We start from the raw sequence: 26,699 nt of genomic DNA, 5'->3' as shown, positions 1-26,699 counted from the left end.
TCTATTTTCCTGAAGTTCTCAGCCTAGTGCTTCCTTTGGCTTTGTCTTAGGTCAGCTGCCACATGGTTACAAGAGGGCCGGAGTAGTTCAGGGCATCACGTGCCCGTAAGACAACATGCAGAGGCAGAAAAGGGGTTTTCTCTTTCATAACAGATTAGGGGTCTGTTACAGAGATAGGGAGGAGTGGATGCCATCAGGAAACTCCCGCTTAGTAGAGGAAAGCACACTAGTGGTGTAGCAGATGCTGTGCTAGAGGTATACCATCTCCCAGTTCTGAGGAGAAAGCACTCCTTTTTCTGTATGAAGGAACAGGGTAGCTGCTGTTCAGAGGAGACTTACTGGGTGGGGGAAGAGGTTGTTAATCCAGTTTGGGACGTGTTGAGTTTGAGGTGCCCTGGAACCTCCAGGTGGAGAAATCCTATAAACAGTTGAGTGTATGTGGACCTAAGGCTGAGAAGCCTAACTAGAGAAAAAGATAGAGGATGCAGATGGTGGTGAAGGCACTGGGGATGGGTGAGCTCATCCAGAGGACAGACGAGATCCTGAGGAAGACTGACATTTAAAGCATGGGTGAAAGAAGAGTAGTTGACAGAGGCAGAAAATAAAAATGAAAATCTTTTAATGTCATCTGTGTGTGGGATGGGTGGAAGCTAACTAGAAATGACATTTTGTGATATTCACACATGTGATTTGGGGAAAGGACTGGTAAAAGCTAGGAACCTTCCAGTAGCCACTCTTTGCCCAGTAGCAGGTATCCTTCCCTAAGCAGCCGGTTGAGTGAGGCAGAATTTTGTTGGAGGTATGGCTAGACCTGAACAGTCTCCCACCAAAGCAGAACTGGGGCATTAATGTTTCTAAAACGAGTCTCTTTTTCTTTGCAGGAGTGGTCACACATTACTTGCCTTCTGGTTTTCCCGCCAAGAGGGAAAACTAAACCGACAGCAGACTATTGAACTGGGACATCACATCCTCAAAGCACACATTTTTAAGGTAATTAGAGAAGTTAGAGACTTTTCATTCCTTAACACTGTGTTTATGAAACTACTGTTATTTCAGTGTTGTCCTTACTTTCTGAAATTATTTTGTTGCAAAGTTGGTCCATCTCCTAAAAAAGTATAGCCTGTTCCTCCCTAGGCCTTTAGAAAGAAAACCACATTTGTCATCTCCCTGTTTAGCGGATGGCTAGGCTTTCCAGGAAGTGTACGTGTGTTATCATTTAGGTGAGCCGCATGCACGTGTGCATTCAATATATGACCTACGATCTCCTGAGGAGTCATATTGTCGCAGTTACTTGCAGGTTTTCACAATGCCTAAAAAAGTCACTGGGAGCAGTTACACTTTCAATTTTCATATAATTCTTTCAGTGAAGATTTGAATATTCCTAGTGCTGCGGTTTTCAAGCTGTCTGGAACCAGCAATAACCTTCCTTTGAGCTTCTTACTTCTCCCATTCTCTCTTATAATCTCAGTTTTTTTCTCCCAGTAGTTTCAAAACTTCTGAGTACTCTATAGCATCAGCTTCCCTCTCTCAACTTTCCCAGGCTGGAATGGAGGACCCAGAGTGGGGCGTGATGTTCCCTGTGCGTGTATGCTTTCGTTTACTCAGCTCTGACTGAGCCATTGTCTCGGGTCCTAGTGCTGCAAAAACAAGAGAGATGCAGCCCCTAATCTCGAGAAAGTTATAGTGTCGATAGTAGTATGGGGTAAAAACACAAAGGTCGAGGAAGAAATGTTCTCCTGCTTTTTCTAGCCCACAGTTTGCTAGAAGTCTGCTACTTCAGACTCCTTTTCTTGACACAGGATTGAGAGATGCAAGTATCTTAAACAGTTCTCTGGGTTGGGCTTCCTCCAGAAGATGCTGTTAAAGATAAAATATTTCCCTTCAGAGAGAAAGATGGCAATAAGGGCAACTCCACGAGCCTAGCAAATTCTTCCCAGCATACAAGCACACAGCTAGAGAAGGCTGTTCATTAGATAGACAGACGTGAACCTACAGTGACAGGTCCTTTATTTAAATCATAATTGTCTTATCTAACAAATTACTGTACTAAAAGTGATCTTACCCAGTGACCTTACTCAGTGGGAGCAGAGTGGGACTAAAATAACAGGCAAGGTGCCTCACTCTAGTTTCAAATGGACCAAAAAGTATCTGCTACTTAAACTCTGAGATCATTCCTTCAGGTAGATAGGAAACTTAACTTTTAAGCACCACCACTTTAAATGCTTAAGCTTGTAGTATCACCATCTGCCTGGTATTAGATGCAAAGAAATTTCTCCTGTCTTTTCTGCACCATAAAATAAACACCACATTAACAGATAAATGATACGAAGCTTTGTTTGACCCACTGTGATTTTATCCAACACACAGAGACTTACATTTTAGCCATACAACCCTGTCACTGACACAGTTTTATCTTATTTTGCTACAGACAACGTGGTTGCCTGAGATAAGGTGGGCTCCCTGTGTGATTCAGGCCATAAATACTCGGGTGTACAGCATAGGTGTTGACATGACTGCGAGCTGGGGAATGCAGATCTGGACTGTGGTGTTCCTGCTGCTGCATTTTTAGGGTCTTTTAAGTGCAGAGTGCTCCCTGTTGATAGGCTATAGTTTCTCCCAGACTTTCAGAATTCCCAGTGCCCTTCAACTGGAAGTTATGAAAAGGTGAAAATAGTCTCTATGCTTATAACCAGTACTACTTAGACCCCCTCCTCCTCATCAGTGACATGTAGTCCAATTTTTGTTCCTTTCCAATTAATTTTAAATTTCCCTTATTTTATCTTTCTTTGTGAAAAGTTACAAATAATACCATTAATCCCTCCGAAAATATGAGGTTGGGGGTCTGTAATTCTGGAGATTTAGCTGGCTATGGAGCCCATTTCATTCCTTTTGCCTCAAACAGCTTTACTGAGGTATTATTTATATACCATAGAATATGCCCATTTTAAGTAACTTTTAGTGTATTTAGAGTTGTGTAACTCTCATCACTATTAGTACTTTTACATCATCCTAAAAGTAAACTTTGTGCCCATTTGAAGTCACTCCACATGCTTCCCCCAGCTCCTGGCAACCACTGATCTACTTTTTATCTCTATAGATTTCACTTATCTGGATGTTTATGAGTTGTGGCCAGAGATATTTCCATTCAGTTTGTGGTGCAAGGTGTTTCACTGGTTTGGGTCTGTTTGCTGGAGGGATTTCATAGTACTCTTACAATTACTCTCTAAATGCTGCCTTCTAAAATGTTCCTTTGCTTGGTCAGTCCTGTACCATTTCTTGCCAGAACCATTGGCCGGGGGGGAAATGCTGTAAGAAGACACCTAAAAGGTAGAAAGAAGATCCTTTAACATCAACCAGAAGGCATGGGTTCAAGTACATACTCTGCCATTTACCTTAAGCAATCTCAGTTTTCTCATCTGTAAAATGGTAACAATATCTGTCAGGATTGTTATAAGGATCATAGATGTAAACTATGAAAGGTACATAATAAAATGCAAAGTACTAGACATATATCTAATATAAAGTTTTATGATTCAAATTATTAATAAAAATATATTTCCTGACAATAAAACTTATTAACATGCATAAATTTTAGATGATAATATCACCCTGTCACTTCAGAGATTACATAGCATCCTCTGTATTAGTGATTAGGAAATATGGCTTTGCAGTCCACAGAGTCTCTATTGAAACCACTTAAATCTGCCATTGTAGCTCAAAAGCAGCTAGAGACAATACAGAAATAAATGAGTGGGTGTGGTTGTATTCTTGTAAAACATGATTTATAAAAACTGGTAGAAAGCTGGATTTGGCCTTGGGCCATAGTTTGCCAACCCCTTCTCTACAGTAAAAGGCACCATTCCGTTTATTTACCAGGATCCTTTTATTATGATGAAACATGGCCAGGATAAGAAGAGTAATAATCCATTTGAGACACTTGGATATCTGCAAGGAGGTTATTGATTATATATTTGTAAATAATTTACATTAAGAAATTCATTGAATAATCCCCAAGGTCAGTTTTTGCCTTGATCTTAAGGTACCTGTACCATTAGCTAAGATCCCTAAGATGAGATTGCTCTTGCTTCTTCATGCTTTCTGTTTCTTCATGAAGTAAAAAATACTGAACAAGCTTTCTACTGGCTGGTAAACAGTACAATAAATTTAGATTCTAACAAATATTTAAGAAAGGGTCTCTATTACTATTCATCTCTCACTATGCATACAATCATTCACCACATAAGTACCTACATATATAATGTGTATAATTAATTGTACAGTAAATTATTTACTCCATGGATGTAAGCAAGTACCTTTAATTATTAATATTACATAAAATATAACTGAAACTCAAACATAAATTACTTATTACTTGCCTGAGCAATAGTTTTAAATACTGAAAAGACTTTTTCTAGTTATCTGAACCTAAAGGTCTCTTTAAGAACCCATCAGCTTAGAATTTCATTATCTGAGTATTTTGCTACATCCTGCCTGGTAATGGGACCTGCCTGTCACCTTTGTCAAGTTGAGTTCAACCAAACAAATTCTTTCCTCCCATTCCTCATAGGAGCAAAGGGCCAACCCCACCAAGCAGAGGAAATCAGGAGACTAGCAGGTTCCTGGTACAAGTAAAGCTAATACTACAAAAATCCTAGGCCCTAGCTGTGTATTTCAGACTCATTTCCTATGTATTTACTCCAACCTCACTGGGACTCTCAGTGCTGCTTTGTGATCCATATACTAGACCATTTAGTTGAAGTTCATTTACCAAGGACTATTCTTACTCAGCTCCTTTTCCCATTTTTTTCCTTCTAGCTCTTAACCAAGTTAACTAATTAAACAAACAGCCTGACTTATGAGTCACTAAAAAAAAATAAAGCCATTGAGTGTGACTTCCTTTAACTACTCTCCTCTCACCAATAAATCACTCTATATCATCATCAATTCCTGCCTCTCTTTTTCACATCTCAGGAAGAGATGTCCCTGTCCCTCTCTTTTTTTAATTTATTGTGAAACATTTCAAACACATAAGAAAGTACAGATAATTGAATAATCAAATACTATCTACTATTTTTAATAGGTGTTAAGATTTTTCCATGTTTGCTTCAAATCTTTTTATTTTTAAGAAATAAAAATGTAACAAGCACAATAGAAGCTTCCTTTGTATCCTCTTTCCCCATTTCTCTCCCTTCTCAGAGATCATTTCTACCCTTGAATTAACATGTGTTCTTCTCATCCATATTTTGTACTTTTCCAATGTAGATGTGTATTCATAAAAATATACAGAATTATTTCATTATTTTTAAACTTGGTTTAAATAGGATCACACTTTTTACAACTGTATATATTTGAGATTTATCAAGAGATCTAGATCAGTGGTTTTTAACTTTAGCTATGCAGTAGTCCCCCTTTATCCTTGAGGGGTACATTCCAAGACCCCAGTGAATGCCTGAAACCACAGACAATACAGAACCCTTCAACTCTACTGGAAATGTGGCAGCAGCTTCTTCATCAGCAGATGTAGCCTTTCTCGTAATTTCTATATTTTTCAGTCCAAACCTACTCCTGAATCAGTGTAACCATCCCGTACTTGCAGTAAATGGCCAGGTGTCACTTGTCCCTTGCTGATGTCTTTTCTGGCGCAACATATCGCCATCTGTCAGAGCACGTTCTCCATTCAGTGTCTTCGCCCGCAAATTTAATGCCCTTTCTATCCTAACTAAGCACTAATCACACACTGTGGCTGTAACTTTTTCAGTGGAAGGTACAACTGTAAAACTAACACTATTTCTTTTTCCTTCTTAACAATTTCACAGAAAAAAAGATTTGTCTTTACAGTAGATCTCAGCGACTTCAACATACAATTTTTTTTTAAGTCGAGAACTTCCACTTTTTCACTTGAAGGAAGCATTTTATGACCTCTCGGTGACATACTCAGATCGCCAGCCAGCATCAGTTCGCTTGTGCTTCGGGCCATTATTAAGGAAAATAAGGGTCACTTGAACACGAGCACTGCAGCACTGCCACGCTCAATCTGATTATGGTGACAGCTGCCACAGAGACTGCCGGGCAGGTGTAGTGTGTGCTGCGCGGAGACAGGAGACAAAGGGATGATTCACCTCCCAGCAGGATAGAGCCAGACAGTGCAAGATTTCATCGTGCTGCTCAGAGTGACGCACGGCTTCAACTTATGAATTGTTTATTTCTGGAATTTTCCATTTAATGTTTTCAGACCACAGTCAATCACAAATAACTGAAACCACAGAAAGCAAAACTGCAGATAAGGGAGGACTGCTATACATTACATTTTCCTGGGGAACTTGAAACACAAACACGTATTTCTGAGCCTTGCTCCCAGAGAGCGTTATTCATTGTTCTGGAGTATATAACTCAGACTTTATTTTTAATTAATGTTTTGTTTTCTTAGAGCAATTTTAGGTTTATAGAAAATACAGATTGTTCTCATATACTTACTCCCCCTACCACATTTTCCACTATTATTAACATCTTGCACTGGTGTGGAACATTTGTTACAGGTGATGAACCTACAAGGACATATTACTAACTGAAGTCCGTAGTTTACATTAGGGTTCACTGTGTTGTATAGTTCTCTGAATTTTGCCAAACACATACTATCATGTATCTACCATTACAGTATCATACAGAACAGTTTCACTGCCTCAAAAATTCCAAAGGTATCGAACGTACCACTAGGTAACTCCATAGAATTGGCAGCACACCCAGTGGGGAAGCAGCTCTAAACTACTCTCCTGGCTTTATTCTGTCCTAGATCTTCGTCCAGCAATTTTTCTCAAACTTGTAGTCCTCCCATGTCTTCAAGGAGGAGGATTTTTACATTTTGTATTGCCTTTTTTAGTTGTCCTTAGCAGAAATGTTTGTACAAATTACCCAGACCCACCATTACCAGAGTGGAAGCCTACCTAAAGTCCCTTGAGCAAAAATTACAGCCCAACATTCTGGGAATATCCAGCCTTTCTCTAAACACTTAGGCTTTTTCATTTAAAATGTCTTTGGTACCCTAAACGCCCTGACTGGTGTGGCTCAGTCGGTTGGGCATCATCCCACAAAGCAAAAGGTCGCCTGTTAGATTCCCAGTCAGGACACTCGCCTAGGCTGAGGGCCCAGTCCCCAGGTGGGGCATGCATGAGAGGCAAACGATCGATGTTTCTCTCACATCAGTGTTTCTCTCTCTCCCTCCCTTCCTCTCTCTCTAAAATAAGTGTATAAATAAATAGTTTTTAAAAATAAAATGTCTTTGGTGCCTTAAGTAACTGAAATGATCCGAGTTGTCACACAGAAAACAGATAACTTACATTCAGGAAAACTAAATCTAGATTTATAGGCACTGAGCAGAGGAGTGAGTTGCTACATCTTTCAGAGAAGCTAAACACAACATTGCTGATTGGAACATAAGTAGAACAATCTGCATGTCAAGGAACAGAGCAAACAGTAGTAGCTTAAGTTTTTAAAGCGAATACCTCCCCAGATCCACTTACTAGGTCTCAAACGTCATTATTAATATCTTCCTGCCCTTGGGATTTCCTATTTTAACTCACTCACCTGACCCAGCTGTTGGAGGCAGAATGGTGAGATGACTGAGAGAGAGAGTCTTGCCATAGCAATAGAAAAAATTTTTAAAATATATTATTATAACTTCCTTTTGGAAAAGCCCACATGAAAGAGGCAAACCTGAGTAAATGTCATAGGACTTGGGCTAGTCATACTGGAGAAGATGTGTTGCTGATGACAGTTAAACCTATGCTGTTGTTTTCCTGAGGATAAACAGATGTGATCATTGTCCTGTGTGTTAGTCAAGGTGAGGAAGGCTAGCTACTGTGACAAACCTGCAAAATCTCAATGGCTTAACGAAGGTTTATTTCTTTTATTTTAATAATTTTTTTAAGATTTTACTTATTTATTTTTAGAGAGGGAAGGTGGGGGAGAGAGAGAGGGAGAGGGAGAGGGAGAGAGACACATCAATGTGCAATTGCTGGGGCCGTGGCCTGTAACCCAGGCATGTGCCCTGACTGGGAATCGAACCTTCAATGCCTGGTTCGCAGCCTGTGCTCAATCCACTGAGCTAAGCCAGCCAGGGCAGAAGGTTTATTTCTCACTTACTCTAAGTTCAGTACAAATCATTGGGCAGGCTTCTTCTGCTTCATAGTAAAATCTCCAAGGGCCTCAGAATCCTCATTCCAGAAGAATAGAAAATGTGGAGAAACATACAGGTTTGGGGCCAAGCCCAGACATGATATGGTATTTTTGCCCGTATTTTACTAGCCTGAATGCAGTCATATGCCCCACATAATTGTAAGGGAGGTTGGGAAATACCGTTTTCCCAAATGCCCAAGAAAGAAATGAGATGGAGATCAATGATCACATTGCATTTTCTGTGTCACTATTTAATTTTACTAACTTGAATTTAAGAGATTAATTCAAAAAGGCTAATAGAAAAGGTGTGGGGGAAAAATATATCCAGATATAGCAGAAGAGAGAGGTATTATGTAGGTTTGTTGCCAGAGACTGCTAAGATAGAGAGAATTTAGCTTAACTTGTCCCAGCAGAACTCTTTGTCCCCATCAGTAGTTCTGCCAGACACAGGCATTGTTAGAGGGAGACTCTACTCTGGTTTGTTAGCACCACAAACTCAAGGTCATTAACTCACTGCTGATGGTACTTCTTAGCTGGGCTAATGAATCACCTCAATATTTCTTTTTCAGGGTTTGAGTAAAAAAGTCGGCGTATCATCTTCCATCCTCCAGGGCCTCTGGGTCTCCTATAGCACAGAGGGCCTCTCCATGGCACTGGCATCTTTACGAAATCTCTACACTCCAAATGTAAAGGTAAGTGCATGTAAATTACATTAGATTAAAGAATAACTGTGGAAAACAAACTTTAGAGGACATTTAAGTGGCTAATTGATCTTTGACTTGCCTTAGATTGTCTTCTATGAGCCTTTTATTGATAATGTATTTTAAATTGTTATATTTTCTATAAATTGAAGACCAAGCCTATTGACTTTCTGCCTTCTGTAAGCTGACTCTGATTTATAGAGTCTGGTCCTGCCGCTTCTGGGGAGCAGTCCGTCTCCAGTAGCCTTTGTCTTGGTAGGAGTTTTGCTGACCAACAGTTCACTTAGTTATAGATTGTGTTCAGCACTACGATACAAGTGGCATTGCTTTAGTTACTGAGCAGGTTAGGTAAAGAGACATTTTACATTTCTTTCCAAAAGCAAGGTATTAGAAAAGGAACACATAACAATTATGAAAACAAAGTAGTTATTAAATGCTACTAGGCACTACTGTGGGGTCCCAGATGACTTAATAAAAGATGACTAAAAGGGTATGACTGATATTTGTCTGAGTATTCTACTTATTTACGTATTTCTAGGTCAGCAGACTGCTGATTTTGGGAGGTGCCAACATTAATTACCGGACAGAGGTTTTAAATAATGCCCCAATCCTATGTGTCCAGTCTCATCTCGGTTACACAGAAATGGTGGCCCTGCTTTTGGAGTTTGGGGCCAATGTGGATGCCTCTTCTGAAAGTGGCCTGACGCCTCTGGGCTACGCCGCAGCGGCAGGCTACCTGAGCATCGTTGTGCTGCTGTGCAAGAAACGAGCCAAGGTAATGGCTGCCTGACTGCTGCTTTTCCTCTCTTCTCTTTATCTTTCTTCCTGCTGTAATTGTCCTTATCTCCTATGTTACCTCGTGAATCGAGCACATCAAACCTTATTAGGGAGCAGATCAAAGGGAGCAGGGCTCTGCATACATCCCAGTGTTTGCATGCCTGTTCCACGCTGCATCTGGACAAAGTCCTAAAACCTTTGAGGGGCACTTAGGAAACCTCATTATCAGCAGTCACAAAAAGTCCCTACCTAACAACCAAGAAATTCCCTACTGAGCTCAAAGTGAAGAAGGAGAAGTGGAAGAGCAGGGAGACTGCAGTGGGAAGTCTGAACTGAATGGTGCCTGCGGACTCAGCCTTTCATGTGTAGAGAAGATAAGTTAGCCATGGAGATAAGGACAGAGACCAGACTTCCTCCTCCTAGCCTTGAAGATTGCCATGGAAGAGGGTTGGGGAGAAGACGATTCTATCTGCTTATTCTCAAACTGACCAGAGGCACTCAGAAGTGCTTCTGTTAGTACACACGTGTTTTAATTCTCTGAAACCCTTTCTAAAAATTGTGTTTGCTTTATAGGATCCCAAGAGCACTGGTATAAAAGAATTTAATTTCAAAATATTGGTGGAAAGAAAAGTGCTGGTCTCAAAAATGGAGGCTTCTGGGGAAATTGTAGCCTTGTGGTATTTTGTTCAATCCTGAAAACAAACTGAGGATTTTGGTGGTTTTGCAATAAAATATAAGTAGTACATATGACCTCATTCTGAGGTATCCAGCGTTTTTACCAGAGAAGAGAGTGAGACTCCTGAAGCTCTTTTGGGACCTGGGATCAGGGACTCGCAGTGAAATCCCAGAGCTTTAGATGTTTACAGTGACACAGTGATGTTCCATCTCTAAAGACCTGTTCATTGGAATGAACACCTCAGGAAACGGAATGATAACTGGGCCTTCTTCCTATTGCTGTGAATTCATATTTTTGCTCTCAACTGGGTCTTTCGTGCTGCCCAGCTCTCATTTTACTACTCTTTCATTTACCCCAGAGCAGATGTGTAAATCATGTGTATGCCTCTCAGTACCCTATCACACTTGTTTTGCCCTCCTACATTGCTAAGATTATCTTGCCCTCCTACATTACTGCCCTCCTACTCAGTAAGATCGCAGTGTACCTCCGTCTCAAGTCTGTGAAGCCTTACCCACACTCACCTTTACTTCCTTCTGCCTGACAGAGGGAAGTCTTTCCTTCCCAGATCAGTTACCTCCACCTATATTTTCTTATCTCAGTAAGCTGCTCCTTTTCTCACATTTTATTTCACTCTTTTTCTAAATTTGCACTGCCTTCTCCCCCAGTTTCTGCAAACCTCTGAATGTCTCCTTTAACCCAAAAGAGAAATTTTCCTTTCTCCTGCTAACCAGAAGCTACCATCCCATCTCCTGCTTTCCATATGCACCACACCTGTCCCAAGAGTCATCCTTACTCGCTACCTCTGTTTACTTAGTAATCCTTAAGCACTTGTCATCTGGCTTCCATGAGAGAGAGAGGAGGCAAGTCATTAAATCATAAACTGTGGAGTCAGACACAACTTGGCCGAAGCCTGCATTCCCACTTACTTGCTGTGAGGGCTTGGACGTGTCATTTAACCCCTCTCAGTCTCACTTGTTTCCTCTAGAAAAGGGATCAATAGGGTCAGATGGAGAATTAAAAACAAGCAAGCTTTTTTAAAAGGAGATGAAATCTCATTTAGTGCCTAATAAATAATAGTCTTTAAAAAAGAACACACTCAACCTCTTGGCATTCAAATGGAGCTACTCTCTCAAAAGTCACTAACAGCTGCCTATCACCAAATAACGGAACTCTTTCTCACTTCTCACCCCGTAGGCAGTATTGACTGCACTTCTCAGGACTTGTAACATTGCCCTAGTACCCCTCCTGCCTCTCTGGTTGCCCTTCTCTCCTCCTTCTCTTAATTAACTGTTCTCTGAGATTTTGTCCTCTGGTCTTCTTCATCCTCATCCTCTCTCCCATGGCTTCTGCATTAAGAAGATAATGAAGAATACTAGCCAGTTATTTTGTAGAAAGTTCTTCAATTTTAGTTTGATACTTTCTCACCATTAGGTTAAGTTTAGCCATTTTTGTCAATTATACCACAGAAATGATGATGTGCCCTTATTAGTGCAGCACTTAGGAGGTACAAGGGGATGTTAACTTCTGTCACTTGGTTATAGTGTCTTCCTCGTTTCTCAGATATGAACATACTCTTTTTTCCTTTGTAATTAAGAATTATCTTTTAAGGAAATGCTTTGAGAGTAGGCAGATACCTTGTTTCTCATGCTTTTGTCCACTAGTTTTAGGATCCATCAGTGATTCTTACTGCACCAAGAATCACTTGTTGCCACGGTGTTTGCGTAACAGTGATTTTCTATTTCCTTCATTCGTTCAACATTTATTCATTGGAATTCTATTGTAAGAAGAGCTGTTACTTCTCCCCCATGTTTTTATTTATTCATTTATTTATTCCTAGCATGATGGATTCCTGGATATTGATTTTATACTGTGACATGTAACCCATTAATATTTTTACTTATTTTGCTCAAATTGGCATAGATTTGACCATTGGAAGCTCCTTCAGGTTGGTTTCTGTGTCCTTTCAAATCTCCTCACCCATTATTATATCAACACATTCATATTTTTTGGCATCACAAGATGTTCCAAACCCATCTTTCACTGTTACTGCCCCAGTGTTGGAATCAACCATTTCTCCAGGAAACCAAGGCTCCTTTTATTCATCCCCTTAGTTTTTGAGTAGACAGTTCTGAGCATGAAAATTCTCAATGACTCTCTATTACCTACTGATCAAAATTCAGACCACTTAACCTAGCATTCAAAAATATCCATGTTCTGGTCCCAAAAGACCCTCTCAACTTTGTAGTTTAAACTTCACCTTTATGTACCCTAGCCTTATATAAACTAGAATTAATCATTTCCCTGCTTAGTGAGTTGAGATAGACCTTAGTTCATTTGAGCTGCTATAACAAAATACCATAGACTGGCTTATCAACAACCTTTATTTCTCACATTTCTGGAGGCTAAGTCCTAAGAGCATGGCTGCAGCCCAGTGGATGTCTGGTGAGAGCTGCCTGGGTCACAGCTTTCTCGCTGTGTCCTCACACGGCGCGCACGCACGCTCTCTGAGGCCTCTGTGTAAGGGCCCTAATCCCATTCATGAGAGCTCTGCCCTCATGACCCAGTCACTTCCCAAAGGCCCTGTTTCCTAATGTCATTGCCTTGGGGGTTAAAATGCCAACATATAATTGGGGGGTGAGGGACACAGACATTCAGACCCCAGCACCTTTCCCTCTGAATTCATTCCTGATTCTAGCTGGGAATTCTCTGAAATTTTATTGCACATTTCCTTTCCTTATGGCATTATATACATCCTTGTTGGACAGGCTTTTTTATATTGGTCACATCCCCCCCACCTTGTTTGGAAATCCTTGAGCACAGAATCTATATTTTACTATCTTATCTACCTTTTTATCCAATGTGGTACCTTGAAATAGTAGGCATTCGGTAAACATTTGTTAAATGTTTACTGACTGGACCTAAAGCTGGGGAAGATCAGATAGAGAACCTCTGTTTCAAGTGTTCTAACTACCGCTGGAAGATAGCCTGCTTGCCTGTAAGAAAAGGCTCCTCATCTATTGAGACTTATGGCTAGGGACCTTCTGGTAGAGTGATCTTAATCAGGCTCTTCTTTCAGCCTGAACTTGTAACCAACCCTGCAGTTGTAAAAACTGCTTTTGGAACTTAGTCTAGCACTAAATTCCAAGTACCTCCAGCCATTTTGGCCAGATCTTTTGAGATGCAGCCCTCACATTGGAAGAAAGGGCAGTCTTTGCCAAAGTTTGGTGGTCAAATGTGTGATTCATGATATAAGATATTTTGCTTCTTTGGAAGACCAGAAAAAATTTGAGCTTCAAAATGTTTTTCTTTTATGATTTCAAAGAAAAAAATTTTTTGTACCAAGAGAGCTACAAGTCTTTCAAATTTTGGTCAGAAAAGAACTATTTAAGGACAAAGGAGAATGTACCTCAAGAAAAATAAAGCTGGAACTGGGAGTTTTGTTTCTGGTTTCTTTTGATGTGAAAACAAAAGCCTGACCTTATGAGGTTCTCGCCAGAGGGGCATCTACCAGAGTTATTATAGCGCGTGGTGATTTAGCCTGAGTAGGAGAATATCAAATTTTCTGCAATTGGTTCAGGGCATGGGAAAGTCTAACTCTTAGTAGTCCAGCCCTGTGCAGTGGGCTGACATGACTAGATTGGGAGTACAGCCACAAGTCTTTGTTCACCCAGATTTCTCTGTCCCCTTCTCTTAGGTGGATCACTTGGATAAGAATGGACAATGTGCTTTGGTCCATGCTGCACTCCGAGGTCATCTGGAGGTGGTCAAGTTTTTGATTCAGTGTGACTGGACAATGGCTGGCCAGCAGCAAGGGGTGTTTAAGAAGAGCCATGCCATCCAGCAGGCCCTCATTGCTGCAGCCAGTATGGGCTATACCGAGGTAAGGAAGCAGGTGATAAGGTTGGTTGTTTTTTTTTTTTTCCAATCTGTGTATTGAAGGACGTAGGAGACCAGGACAAAAGGGTTACATTATTACAAAATTGCCACCCTAATTAATGTGAATTAGCTTTTTGATCACTGCTCTGAGAAAAAGGAAGATTAGACTCCATGAAATACTTCAATTCTGAAATGCAAAGGTACCTAGAATTATGAGCACAGAATGTGAGAGCTGGGAAGGACCTTGGGATTTATCTACTCCAATTTTTCCCCATCCTTCCACCCCTGTTTAACAGACACTGACACTAGGCTCAGAGGGGTTATTTATTGAGCTGTGTCCCCATGCAGTGTGGCATGGGGATAGCACAACACTTAGAATCTCAGAAGGACCAAGTCTGATTCCCAACTTTGCTGTTCATTAGCTCTGGATGTTGGGCAGTTTACCTAATCTCTTAGAACCTTAGTTTCCCATCAGTAAGGTGAGTCTAACAAATTCTTTTTTACAAGGCTGGTATGAAAGGTACTTTGTACATTGTTAAGCACTATATAAGTGGTATTTTTGCTAACTTATTAATTATAGTAATAATACAGTGGCAAAATACATGGAATTGGTAGTGTGCTAGGAAATGTTAACAACCAGCTCTGGAGAGGGGTGTGTAATGGAGCGGGAGGGAGAGAGAGCATATATAGAGTCACGTGCTGCATAATGACATTTCAGTCAGCGACAGACCGCATGTGGTCTGAAAAGATGATAACAGAGCTGAAAATTCCTGTTGCTGAGTGATGTCACAGCCATTGTAATGTCACAGTGCGACTTACTACACTGTCAGTCATGTCAAAGTACAATAGGTACCATTCTGTGCAGTACAGAACATTGATAGTGATAATAAACAAATGTTACTGGTGTACGTATTTAGCGTACTGCATTTCTATCGTTACTTTAGAGTGTGCTCCTTCTACTTATAAAAATGTTTGCTGTAAAACTGCGTGCCTGTTATTCCAGCAGCAGCCTCATACATCCTACGTTTATTGCGCCACCACTTCTTTGATTCAACCAATGGATCAAGAACATCATTTTCAGTTGTGCTTGATTTAATCTCATGTTGTTTTGCTCATTATGGCCCCTAAATTCACTGCTAATGTTTTCAGGTAGAGGGCACATCAAGTGATTGACCTGGAAACAAAATTAAAAGTGATTAAGGACTACGAAAGTAAAAAAATCAGTGATGCTTATTGCTCCCCGGTCAGGCATGCCCCATTCCACTATAGCTGCAGCCTTTAAGAACAAGAATAAAGAGATGGAAGCTGTTAAGGGTCTGCTTCATTGAAGACAACAAGACTAAAAGAATTTAAGAAGGGCTTTTATCAGACATGGAGAAATTTCTAATGACCTGGATTAAAGACCAGACACATAAATGTATCCCTCTCAGCACCATGATGATCACAGCTGAAGCAAAATGTGTGTTTGCAGCGTCGAAAGAAGTGGTGGGGCCCAACTACGATGATGAATTTACTGGGTAGTTTAAACGATTCAAGAATCGTTATTCAGTACATACTGTGAAAGAGTGTTGAGTCTGTGAGTGCTGATGTGAAGGCAGCAGAGGAATTTTTGGAAACTAGATAAGATGATTGTGGAAGAAAATTACTTGCCAGATTTTCAATATGGATGAAACCTCCCTATTCTGGAAAGGAATGCCTGAATGGACTTTCATATGTAAGGAGGCTGAATCAGTGCCAGGTATTAGGGCTTTTAAGGACAGGATAATAGGCTTGTTTGGGGGCAGTGTTGCAGGAGACAAATTGAAACCCATTGTGATCTGGCACAGTGAGAACCCCAGGGCCTTCAAGCATATCAATAAGAAGTCATGGATGACCCAGCTGCTCTTCCAAGACACCCCCTGAATTGCAATGCCAGTGAAATGGAGAAGCACTATTCAGAGCATAATATATCTTTCAAGATTTTTCTTATTGTAGTGATGCTACTGGGCATCCTCCTTTTATCAGTGATCTTCATCCCAATATCAAAGTGGTGTTGTCCTTCCAAATACCACCTCTCTGATCCAAAAGTGGATCCAAGAGTTACAGTAGCTTTTAAGACCTTCTACCTAAGGAGGACCTTTGCCCAGGCTATTGCTGCAAGAGAAGAAGACACTGAGGCTCTTCTGGAAGGATAATAACATCTGGGATTGCATTAAAACCTTTGTTTTGGATTGGGGTGGTGTCACCAAGGAGTATATGAATGGCATCTGGAAGAAGACACTCAAGAGGTTTCCTGACTTCATAGGATTTGCCAAGGATGAGAGGGGTGCAAAAACCAACAAGGTTGTGGTTGGGATGGCAAACACTTTAACCTGGTGTGGGTGAGGGTGACGTTGAGGAGCTCCTACAGGTGATTCCTGAGGAGCTGACTAATGAGGAGGTGTTGGAACTGAAACAGGAACACATAGCTAAAGAAGAGACAAGAGAAAAGGAACTTACAGAACAAAAAGAACCCTGAAGAAAATTCACAGTGAAGGTTTAGCAGAAGCTTTTACAGAGCTCAACAAACTCACTAAACAGTTTGAAAATAATGGACCCCAGCACCAAAAAGTTTTCATTAATAGTGCATTATCTGCTTGTAAGCCAGTCTATGGTGGGAAAAAGTAACAAACCACGTAAACCACCAGGAACATAATTTCCAAAAAGAATGGCAGGTCCTTAAGAAGAACCTCAGGTGGTGTCCTTCAGTGGGTATTCCAGAAGAAGGCGTCATTAGCAAAGGAGGTGACATTTTCATGCATGTTACTGTCCCTGAAGACCTTTCCATAGAGCAAGCAGTGGAGGTGGACGACAGTGACATTGATGATCCTGACCCTGTTAGGCCAAGGCTAATGTGTGTGTCTTAGTTTTTAACAAAAAAATGTTTTAAAAATAGAAAAAAGCTTCTAGAATAAGGACATAAAGGAAATATTTTTCAACAGTTATACAGTGTTGAAAATTATAAAGTTAAAATGTTACACTAAGGTTAATTTATTATTGAAGAAAGAAAAATATTCTTTTTAATTGAGTGTAGCATTAAGTGTACAGTGAGTACACAGTCCACAGTAGTGATGCCCTAGGCCTTCGCACTCACTCACCACTCACTCACTGGCTCACCCAGGGCAACTTCCAGTCCTGCAAGCTCCATTATGGTAAGTGCCTATACAGGTGTACCATTTTTTATCTTTTATGTAGTATTTTTACTGTACCTTTTCAGTGTTTAGATACACAAATACCTAACATTGTATTACAGTTGCCTATAGTATTCAGCACACTAATGTGCTGTACAGGTTTCTCACCTAGGAGCAATAGGCTATACCGCATAGCCTAGGTGTGTAGTAGGCTACACCATCTAGGTTTGTGTTAAGTGAACCCTATGATGTGCAGGCAAAGACAAAATCACCCAATAACACCTTTCCTAGAACACATCCCCATCATTAACTAATGTATGACTGTACTTCAATTTATCATAAATTTTACTATATAAAGAACACGTAGCACACAGTTTACAAATAATAATGAAATATACAATACTCTTAATTGAATGCTTATGTTAACGTTTGTTAAATTCATATCATAGCTAACCTGTGGTTGCAACCATGATTTGATAAGTGGAGTTTGTATCCCAATTTACTGACTCTTTTCCCAGTATTCATATTATCACTAAATCTGATATGCGATCTACTGTTAAACTACTTCTCACCCTCATGCAAATTATACTTATTAAACTGAAAGTTCTTTCAGCTTCAGCATAAATCAAATCCTGATTTGTAATGCTTGCCCGTTTCCAGGGTGTAAACACTCCCACCGTGGCCAGTTTCAAGCTCCAGCGTGACATCACTGAGCACAGAGCTGGGGGCACACACAGCAGCATGCCACTGCGTGGTGTTTCCACCCTGTGGTCATAAAGAAATAATCTCAAGAGCACAGATAATTATAAAATGTGGCTGAATAATCAGGAAATTATGAAATTTTATTTTTTTAACTTTTGTTTTAAATATAATTTAATTTTTAATTAACATTTTGGTTAAACAGTGGGCCTGAAAAAATCCCGAGAATTTAATGGTCAGTTTTCACAGACCAGTACAAGTCAGCTCACCACTTCCTGAGCTGCTTCAGCAATGCAGCTACCCTGTCAACTGACCTCATGTGTCACCGAGGGAATATTAAGAAAATTGGAATTCTTACCATTTCTGAGAGGCTCTCTTTTGTAACTCTGTCCACAGTCAAATTCCTGGAAACAGAGCTGTCGCTCTCCTTCACTGTCAGCAGCCATTCTCCCTTCACTCTCCCCCAGACAGCCCTGGTGCTAAAAAAACAATCCCTCTGCTCTGAAGAACTACAGGCCTTAAGTCTCGTCCGAACTTATTTTGCTTCTTGCTTATTGGTTGGTTTTCTTTCTGTTTATTTATTGGTATCTTTATTGGGAGGATGAGGGATTGCTTCTTTAACTTAAATATGAGGAGTATGTAGTTTTTAAAAATCACGTGCTATGTGAGTTATGTTCAGGAGAAACATGCAAACCGTACCTGACAGAAACAAATGCTCATCATGGCAGCTTTGGGTTTCTTTGCTAGGACAGGCAGATCGGTACTTTTGTGTGCAAGAGATCTCGTAACACTTGCAGCACCCAAGTAGCTTCCAAACCTCACAGGCTATTTTCAGTAGAATAGTTTTCCACCTGAAGTTTGAGCTGACACAACTTCTTGTTTCAGATTGTCTCCTACCTACTTGATCTTCCAGAAAAAGATGAAGAGGAAGTGGAGCGAGCACAGATCAACAGCTTTGACAGTCTCTGGGGAGAGACAGGTACTTGTCATGGACATCACTCTCTTCTCTCGTGTATGTGTTGTGTTTGTGGGGAGATGCTCTCTGCGTCTCCCACCCTGACTTTTGTCTCTGGCAGACCATAGGCACCTCTCAGGTGGCTTTTGTATTTGAGACCAATTCAACCAAAGTGGAAAGTCAAGCAGTTTTCCTCTTTCAGTCCTCTTTCCCTTTGGATTCTCCATACCATTAGCACCAGGGTATTCTTCCAAAAAAAAAAAAAAAAAAAAACTTTCCCCCATTCTTGTTTTCAAATATTTTTAAAAGACTGAAAGTTTCCTTACAATGTGCCAAACCAGAGCAGAAAATAGTTGTGGCCTTCCTTTTTTTATGTGATCCTTGTAGCAGTTAGGAATAAATATTCCTCCCATCAAAATCATTCTCTTCACCTGTAGTTGTACACCAGGAGGTTACATTTTTATCTGTGCCTCTGGCTTCGTCGAGTGTTACCATGGCAGAGTAGCATCTGACACAGTGAAATGGACACAATGTGAGTCAAGTTGCATCTGGGTACACATTGAAGGTGCCACCCTGCGAAGCACAGCCCTGCTCCATCTCTCAGTCCATAGCAAAGCGACTTCTGTGTGGCTCAGTACTTGCTACACAAGCAGAAGCCTCTTCCTTGTGACCTTTGCAGGAAATGGTTATTGTCTTTCCTCCAAGTCTGAACTGGAACATCTGGAAAAACATTAGTAACCTTCTATGTGTTTTTATGAAACCAGGGCAGTGAAGACTGTAGAATCACCACAGATATGTGTCATATTTGCCAGGAGGAGGAGACCAATATTGAAATGTCCAATTTAGGGAGAGTATCTACCAAACAAGAAGGCTGTGTGTTTTGCTTAGTGTCAAAGTGTTATTAAAAAATAAGAAAAGACTTGAACTCATTTAAAACGTATAATTACCTACTGAATTGTGATGTTTCCATCATGGCAAAAATCTAACACAGATTTCATGGCTTCTTTAACATCACATAGAATGGTCCAAAGCCCAGGAATTTGCTCCTCAAACAATCCCTCCCTCTGTAAAACCAGAGGGAGCAGATGCCAGGCAGCTGCAACTTAAGAGTCTGTGACAGATTAAAGGAAAAGGCGCAGCTGGAAACAGCTGCTGTCTCTGGGATCCCGCCCCGAGGGAAGCCAGAGGGCAGACTGAGAGGAACAGACTGGCCAGGACATCAGCAATCCTGGAGTAAGCATATTGTGACCTAGAGCCATAGAAGGGACGTGCTGGTTTACCGCTCTTGCCAGCGAAGCCTTCCCCAGCACAGCATTGCCATACCTCTCAACACACTACTTTTGTCAGGCCACGCACACATAACTCCCGTGGAGCGCAGAAAAAGGTAGTGGTCCAATGGTGATGATGGATAGAAATTACAAGACTGATGGTCATACTATCAAACACATTCCAGTGCTGTACGGAAAAGAATTACTAAAAATGTTCAAGAAGGATGTGAACTAAGCAGAAGACTTATTTTTATCACTATAAATTGTTTATTAGGATAAAACTTCATGGCCTAAGAACTTTTAAAACATTTCATACTTTAAAGTATGCAATAAAGTTTGTTACATTGTCTCACACATGCATCATATCTCAAGATTGTAAAAAGTCAAAACTTCCTGTCAATTTGCTTATAATCAGAATTGTGTTGTATTTAATTTGATATTTCAGCATTATAAAACATAAGTCATTTGCAATCATTTCAGCATTATAAACATAAAATGCTGTTTAAATATTGTATAGAATGAAATGCATTTGTAATATAATTTATAGATCTATAAAAAGTTATTTGACTTCAGGAAAATTTGAGGGAAATAATGTCTTTGCTATATAAAAAAGTTCCAGCAATTCACCAGTAGTGAATAGACTGTGAGTTGCTTTTCTGTCTATAGTGATGGCCTTACTAAGTATACATGCTCCTTTCTAACATACAGCACACAATCATTTAAAATTTATAATGATGCATTGAATTGTGGTATTTCTTCCAAAGGCAAAGTCTTATATATATTTCCCTTGTATAGGAAACGATACAACCTCCAGCCAGCTGGTTGGTATCTCGTATCTGCAACCCTGGCCTAGACAACATAATTTTCACCTAAGGAAAATATGATGTCTCTGACAATCTGTACTACTTACTGTATTGAATCTAAGACACCACTATGAGAAACTATATACTTACTATGTTATATGCCACTACAAAAAAAAAAAAAAAAAACTCTGCCTATTAAACTGACACAATTCTTTATTATCATGTCAGTTGTAAGATGCATTTCCTTTTCAGAGATGTTAAAAAGTGAAAGAAGAAAAGTGCATCTTAGAATCAATGATCTTTATCTTAGCATACCGTGAAATATTAACTGAGATGTAATTTTTACATACTGGATTTTCTAAAAAGCAGATCACTAGAATATCCAGGTTGCCTTTGTCCCCCTTTTGCAGGCTCTTATCCTTCCAGATGGCATCTGCCTACTTTCAGCTTTCACCATCTGGCTGACCCCTTCTCATCCCACAAGCTTTTCACAGACTTTTTATGGAACAGCACAAGAGAAAAGCAATTACGATGCAAGGACTGTTCACCACTCCCTGCTTTCCTTTGTCTTTCGGGCACAGACTAGGACCAGCATTAAAACCTTCTAGCAACTCTGGAGGGAGCTCCTGAGCCATCCCATTGCCTAAAAGAAGCGAGTTCACAAAATAAACAAGATACCCTTAATTCATACCCTCACCATCCCTTGCCTATGTTATTGTAGCAACATCCTAACTGGTCTTCTTGTCTGTAGCCTCACCCTTTTGTGATTCATCTCCCAGGCTTCAGGTAAAGTGATCTTTCTGAGCCACAGTCTGTTCATGTCCCTTTCCTGCTTACGCCCATTCAATAACCACCTGTAGCATTAATTGAGTTATTTAATGTAGCATAAAAAGACTAGTCATGATCTCTAGCCTCATCTGTTGCCTATCTTCTCCAGTTACTCCAATAATAATAAACATGCAATTTCCCACCTTATTGCCTTTATACATGCTCTCCCTGTGCCTGACATGCCTCTTCCTTGCCCTTGAGTGCCTAGAAGTCTCCTGTTTCTCTTCCAGCATCTAGCTCAGATTGTCGTCTCTTCCTGGAGGCCGCCTCAGACACTTCTTTCTCTGTGCCACCTTCATGCAACTGGCTTCCATGGGCTGACTTCTGTTGTACATATCACATAGTATAATAATGTATTTTTTATTTGTTATTCTCAGCCATGAGTTCCTTAAGAGCAGTGACAGTGTCTGACAAATAGCTCAACAAATGTTTAATTGATGTTGTGTTAGATAACAGTGATAAGTTTTATGTCTCTCAACCACTTCTGTCCTGTTGGTCTTACATGACCTGTCCACTGCACTCTTTCTAGGTTGAAAATAGAAACAAAAGAACCATTTGCTTCACTGACTTCTCCTTAGTGTCAGCATCCCATCCAAGCCGACTTTGGCTGTTTCCCCAGCTGTGAGCTGCATCCTGTCTGCCTCTTCTAACTCCTTAGAGTTTGAAAAAAGGGCCATTTATGTCAGATAATCTCATCAGATGCTGACAAGTTAGGGAACAAATTTTGTTACTGGTCTCTCAGGAAGAGATTTGGCTTCATACTGCTGTGTTTGCTCTAAGAATCAGTTTGTTGTTTTACAGAACTGGCTTTACTTTAATCTTTTTTTTCCAAAAAGTTTTGATAAGACTTCTGTAAAATCCAGCCAAAGCAACTCCTTGCACTTGGATTTTGAAAAGCATAGATCCCATTTTTCATAGCTGTCTTGTTCTGAGACGAAATCAGCCTACTGTGTTAATGACCATGTCCAGCTATCAGCTTTGAGATTCTGGCCAAATTACATCATAACCTAAGCAACAGAGAATATACAACAAAGAAAAAAGGCCAAATGGATCAGTCCCTCCCATTTAAATGTGTTATCCAGTGGGTAGAAATGGGCCAGCCAGAGCAACATAACTCCAGGTCAGACTAGACCGTGTAAGTTCAGCTTTCAAGATGGGTACTGGTGCATTTCAGCTGTGTTCTGTGAACTGGTGTCATTACTGAAAGGCTTCATTCTGAACTACTGTCCATATTTTCTCCATATTTTGTGAAGAAGAATATATTTGCTCCTGTGCTCCATGCACAAGGCATTAAAAGGGAAGTTTGGTGCAACTCTGTCATCTAGTACCTACTTTAAATGGGATCTGAACATGGCAGTTAAAGCCCTGGCTGGTGTAGCTCAGTGGATTGAGCGTGGGCTGTGAACCAAAGCAACGCAGGTTCGATTCCCAGTCAGGGTACATGCCTGGGTTGCGGGCCACATCCCCAGTGGGGGCCATGTGAGAGGCAACCACACATTGATGTTTCTCTCTCTCTCTCTCTCTGTTTCTCCCTCCCGTCCCCTCTCTAAATAATAAATAAATAAATAAATAAATAAGTAAATAAAATCTTAAAAAGTATATTTTTTAAAAAACATGGGAGTTAGAAATTTTCCCAACCATTTGTTTTATGTAATGCCAACAAGGTGATTCTGTGGTTCCTCACAAGTATTTAACTCAGCTGACTGCTTTTTTGCCCCAGTTCTCCCAAGATATAATTGACATGTCACATTGTATAGGTTCATGGTGTACAGTGGGATGATTTCCAATCAAGTTCTTAAGCTGCTCTTGTGTTCTGACACAAGAACTAAATTTTGTGGGTTTTTTCCTGAACTATTGGAAATACAAACTTGAGAAAGAGGAAAGATTGCTTTGATTTTTATTTGAGCAATAAAAGACAAAACTTTTTGTCAAGTAAATAATCAGACCCATCAATACCTGTACTCATCCATTCTGGCCTTGGAAGTGACCCTCACCCCATAGGACCAAGTGTCTTCCCTTCCTTGGATAACAGGACAGAAATAATGTTAGGGCTTCTAAAATAAAACTGAAAATACACAAAAGAAATGGCATAGATACATCTAGTTTAAGTGAATATATCTTCTAAAATTGTCACATTTTCCTTCATAAGCCCTTTTTACCATTGAGGAAAGAAAAGGTTACTTGAAGGTTTATCTTAGTGGAAATTACATGTTATTTTGGTTTTGCATATGAATCAGTTGTGGATAAATTTGGCCAAGGTCAAAGACAAAATGTCATAATTTGCACTTAAAAGAAAAAGATTACCAGTGACCATTTGATTTGAATTTCAATTGCTTCCCTCTTTAGATACCAACATTTACAAACTGAAATACTATCTGTACCTGCCAAACATTATCTTTTTCTGATTTGTCATTGGAGTAGGTACCCACGATAAAGGAAGAACCTACTGACCACTGCATCAGTTTTCCAAGTCAAATCAGAGGAAAGTTCTCTATCCTCTTTCTTTATAACAGTGTTTACCATTTTCCCTACCCTCATCCATTCTTTTAAACACTAACCTTATGCATTTGTGATCCCCTTGAAAAATGAGACAAAAATATATTTGTTTAAATATGGACCTAGTAGAAAGTGTATCTCCAAATTCTTCTTGCTACTATTGAAATAATACTCAGAGGATGAAATAGGCACTCATAGAATCTCTACTGTGTCAAAGATCATAAACTATGGACAACAGCACAGGAAGAAGAATGTGTAAGTTTCTTCCTGCTGTGTCCCTTATACTCAATGTAGCTATTTTTTATCTGTGACTCCATCATTTTATATTCACAAGAAAGAGCCTTCATAGCCCTGGCTGGGTAGCTCAGTTGGTTAGAGTGTTGTCCCAATATGTCCAGGTTGTGGGTTTGATACCCAGTCAGGACACATACCAGAAGCAACCAACGAATGTGTAAACAAGCGAGACAACAAAATCGATGTTTCTCACTCTCTCTGTCTCTCTCTCCCGGTCCTTCCTCTCATAAATAAATAAATAAATAAATAAACAAACAAGTTAAATAAATAAAGCCTCTGTCACACCTCTCATCTTTTTAACTATCACCTTGAACAGTTCTGGCCCTCATGTAGAAATGGTTTCAGATAGACTAGAAACATCTGTCTCAGCTAATGAAAACTGATCTAAGGCCTGTGGACTACACTTTCTGACTTTGGTTTTGGGGGGTCTAAGGGCCCAGGAATAGAGGTGGGCCAGGGGTTGCTCCTAGGAATAATTCTAAAAAGAGACCTTACTCTGCAGAGGCTCTCTTCTCTGCATTCCAGCCACCCGCAGGTCAGAGGAAGGATTGTAGCTAGGAAGAGGTACCAAAAAAGAGGTAGGTCAGAGCAAAGAGGACAGTCAAGATGGGGAAAAATAAAAGTAAGTTTGTTCACAGGTGATTTTTCAGTAAATTTGTTATAATTGTCTTCATATATTGTACATAAGCCCATTTAAATGTAGTCTTATTCATTATTTTTCCTTAAAAATTTTCTTCATGGCAAAAATAGCTAAAACCATTATTCTTGGAGGTAAAGTAGCAGTCATGTTAATGAAATACTGATATACTTCCATGTTTAACACAGACGGTTAGAGACAGCAAGAGCCACCTGTTTTCAGTCTGTGTTCTCTGCCCTTAGCCCTGACAGCTGCAGCCGGAAGGGGCAAACTGGAGGTGTGTCGTCTGCTCTTGGAACAAGGGGCAGCAGTGGCCCAGCCAAACCGCCGAGGGGCAGTGCCTCTATTCAGCACTGTTCGCCAGGGCCACTGGCAGGTAAGCAGGGCAGCTACTTCCAGTCCCATGGGCAAGGGTGAGTTCTGGGTGGGAATTTATGATGCATAGAGAAAAAAAAATCACAAACTTTGGGTTACTCAGCAGACATGCAGACATTGGATTTAAGGACCTCGGTATTATTAATATGCTAGTTGAGACTATGTCAAAAGTTAACATTCAAAATCATCATCATTTCTAGATTGAATAGAAGGATTAGCTACTTTTGGCCTGGTCATAGAGTTACCTCTTTCCGGAGAACATTTCACATATCTGCGGGCTCTCAGGAAGGTTCCTATCTCCACAGATCCCTGCTGACCTTGGGTGTCTGAGACTTGCTAAAAGAAAATGTGGAGTATATAAATTCTAGTTATGCACTCTTTCCAGATGTTTGGCTCTGGAAAAATTGCTAATTTATACATTTAGGGTGGAAAAGAAAGTATATTGTTAATATTCCTTCAAAATATTCAAGTAGAAAAAAAAGCTTTAGAAGCCAAACAGTGCTAAAGAGTTATTAGACCTGTCTGGGGTAGCTCATAGGATTGAGTGCAGAGCCAAAGCATTGCTGAGTCGATTCCTAGTCAAGGCATGTGCCTGGGTTGCAGGCCAGGTCCCCAGTAGGGGGGTGCACAAGAGGCAACCACACATTGATGTTTCACTCCCCCTCTCTCTCCCTTTCTCTCTCTTGAAAAATAAATAAATAAATTTTAAAAATGTTTAAGAGTTATTAGAGACACTCTATTGTATTCAGTTCAGTCATAAATATTAACTGCAGGCAGCTTTGCAACTTTTAGAGGTCAATAAAATAGTGCTGACATAGGTAGTGGCTTGTGCTGGAGCTTAAGTTATGGATTGCTTGGTCTACATCTCGACCATTGTTATCTTAAATTCTTTTTTACTTAGTGGCCGAGTCAAACATTCAGAGGTGAATTCTTCTCTTTTATCTATCCCTGAGAGAATCAGATCAAATCGCACGGTACTAGGCCTGGGCAGGG

The 26,699-nt window shown here is 40.2% G+C and overlaps 1 protein-coding gene across 3 annotated transcripts in view; it reads left to right on the top strand.

Moving 5' to 3' along the window:
• TANC2 (tetratricopeptide repeat, ankyrin repeat and coiled-coil containing 2) overlaps positions 1 to 26,699 on the top strand; it is a 317,432-nt gene that overhangs the window by 273,929 nt on the left and 16,804 nt on the right. For all 3 annotated transcript variants that reach the window (XM_045836187.1, XM_045836186.1, XM_045836185.1), the window contains 6 exons: positions 882 to 990; positions 8,742 to 8,864; positions 9,412 to 9,648; positions 14,021 to 14,206; positions 18,936 to 19,029; positions 25,574 to 25,707. In XM_045836187.1, coding sequence (XP_045692143.1) covers positions 882 to 990; positions 8,742 to 8,864; positions 9,412 to 9,648; positions 14,021 to 14,206; positions 18,936 to 19,029; positions 25,574 to 25,707 — 883 coding nt within the window. The remainder of the gene's footprint in view (positions 1 to 881; positions 991 to 8,741; positions 8,865 to 9,411; positions 9,649 to 14,020; positions 14,207 to 18,935; positions 19,030 to 25,573; positions 25,708 to 26,699) is intronic.

This window comes from Phyllostomus hastatus, unplaced genomic scaffold, assembly GCF_019186645.2.
Source record: "Phyllostomus hastatus isolate PE091 unplaced genomic scaffold, TTU_PhHast_1.1 phas_contig_210, whole genome shotgun sequence".
NCBI lineage: Eukaryota > Metazoa > Chordata > Mammalia > Chiroptera > Phyllostomidae > Phyllostomus > Phyllostomus hastatus.
This window is presented reverse-complemented; position numbering and strand designations above follow the sequence as displayed.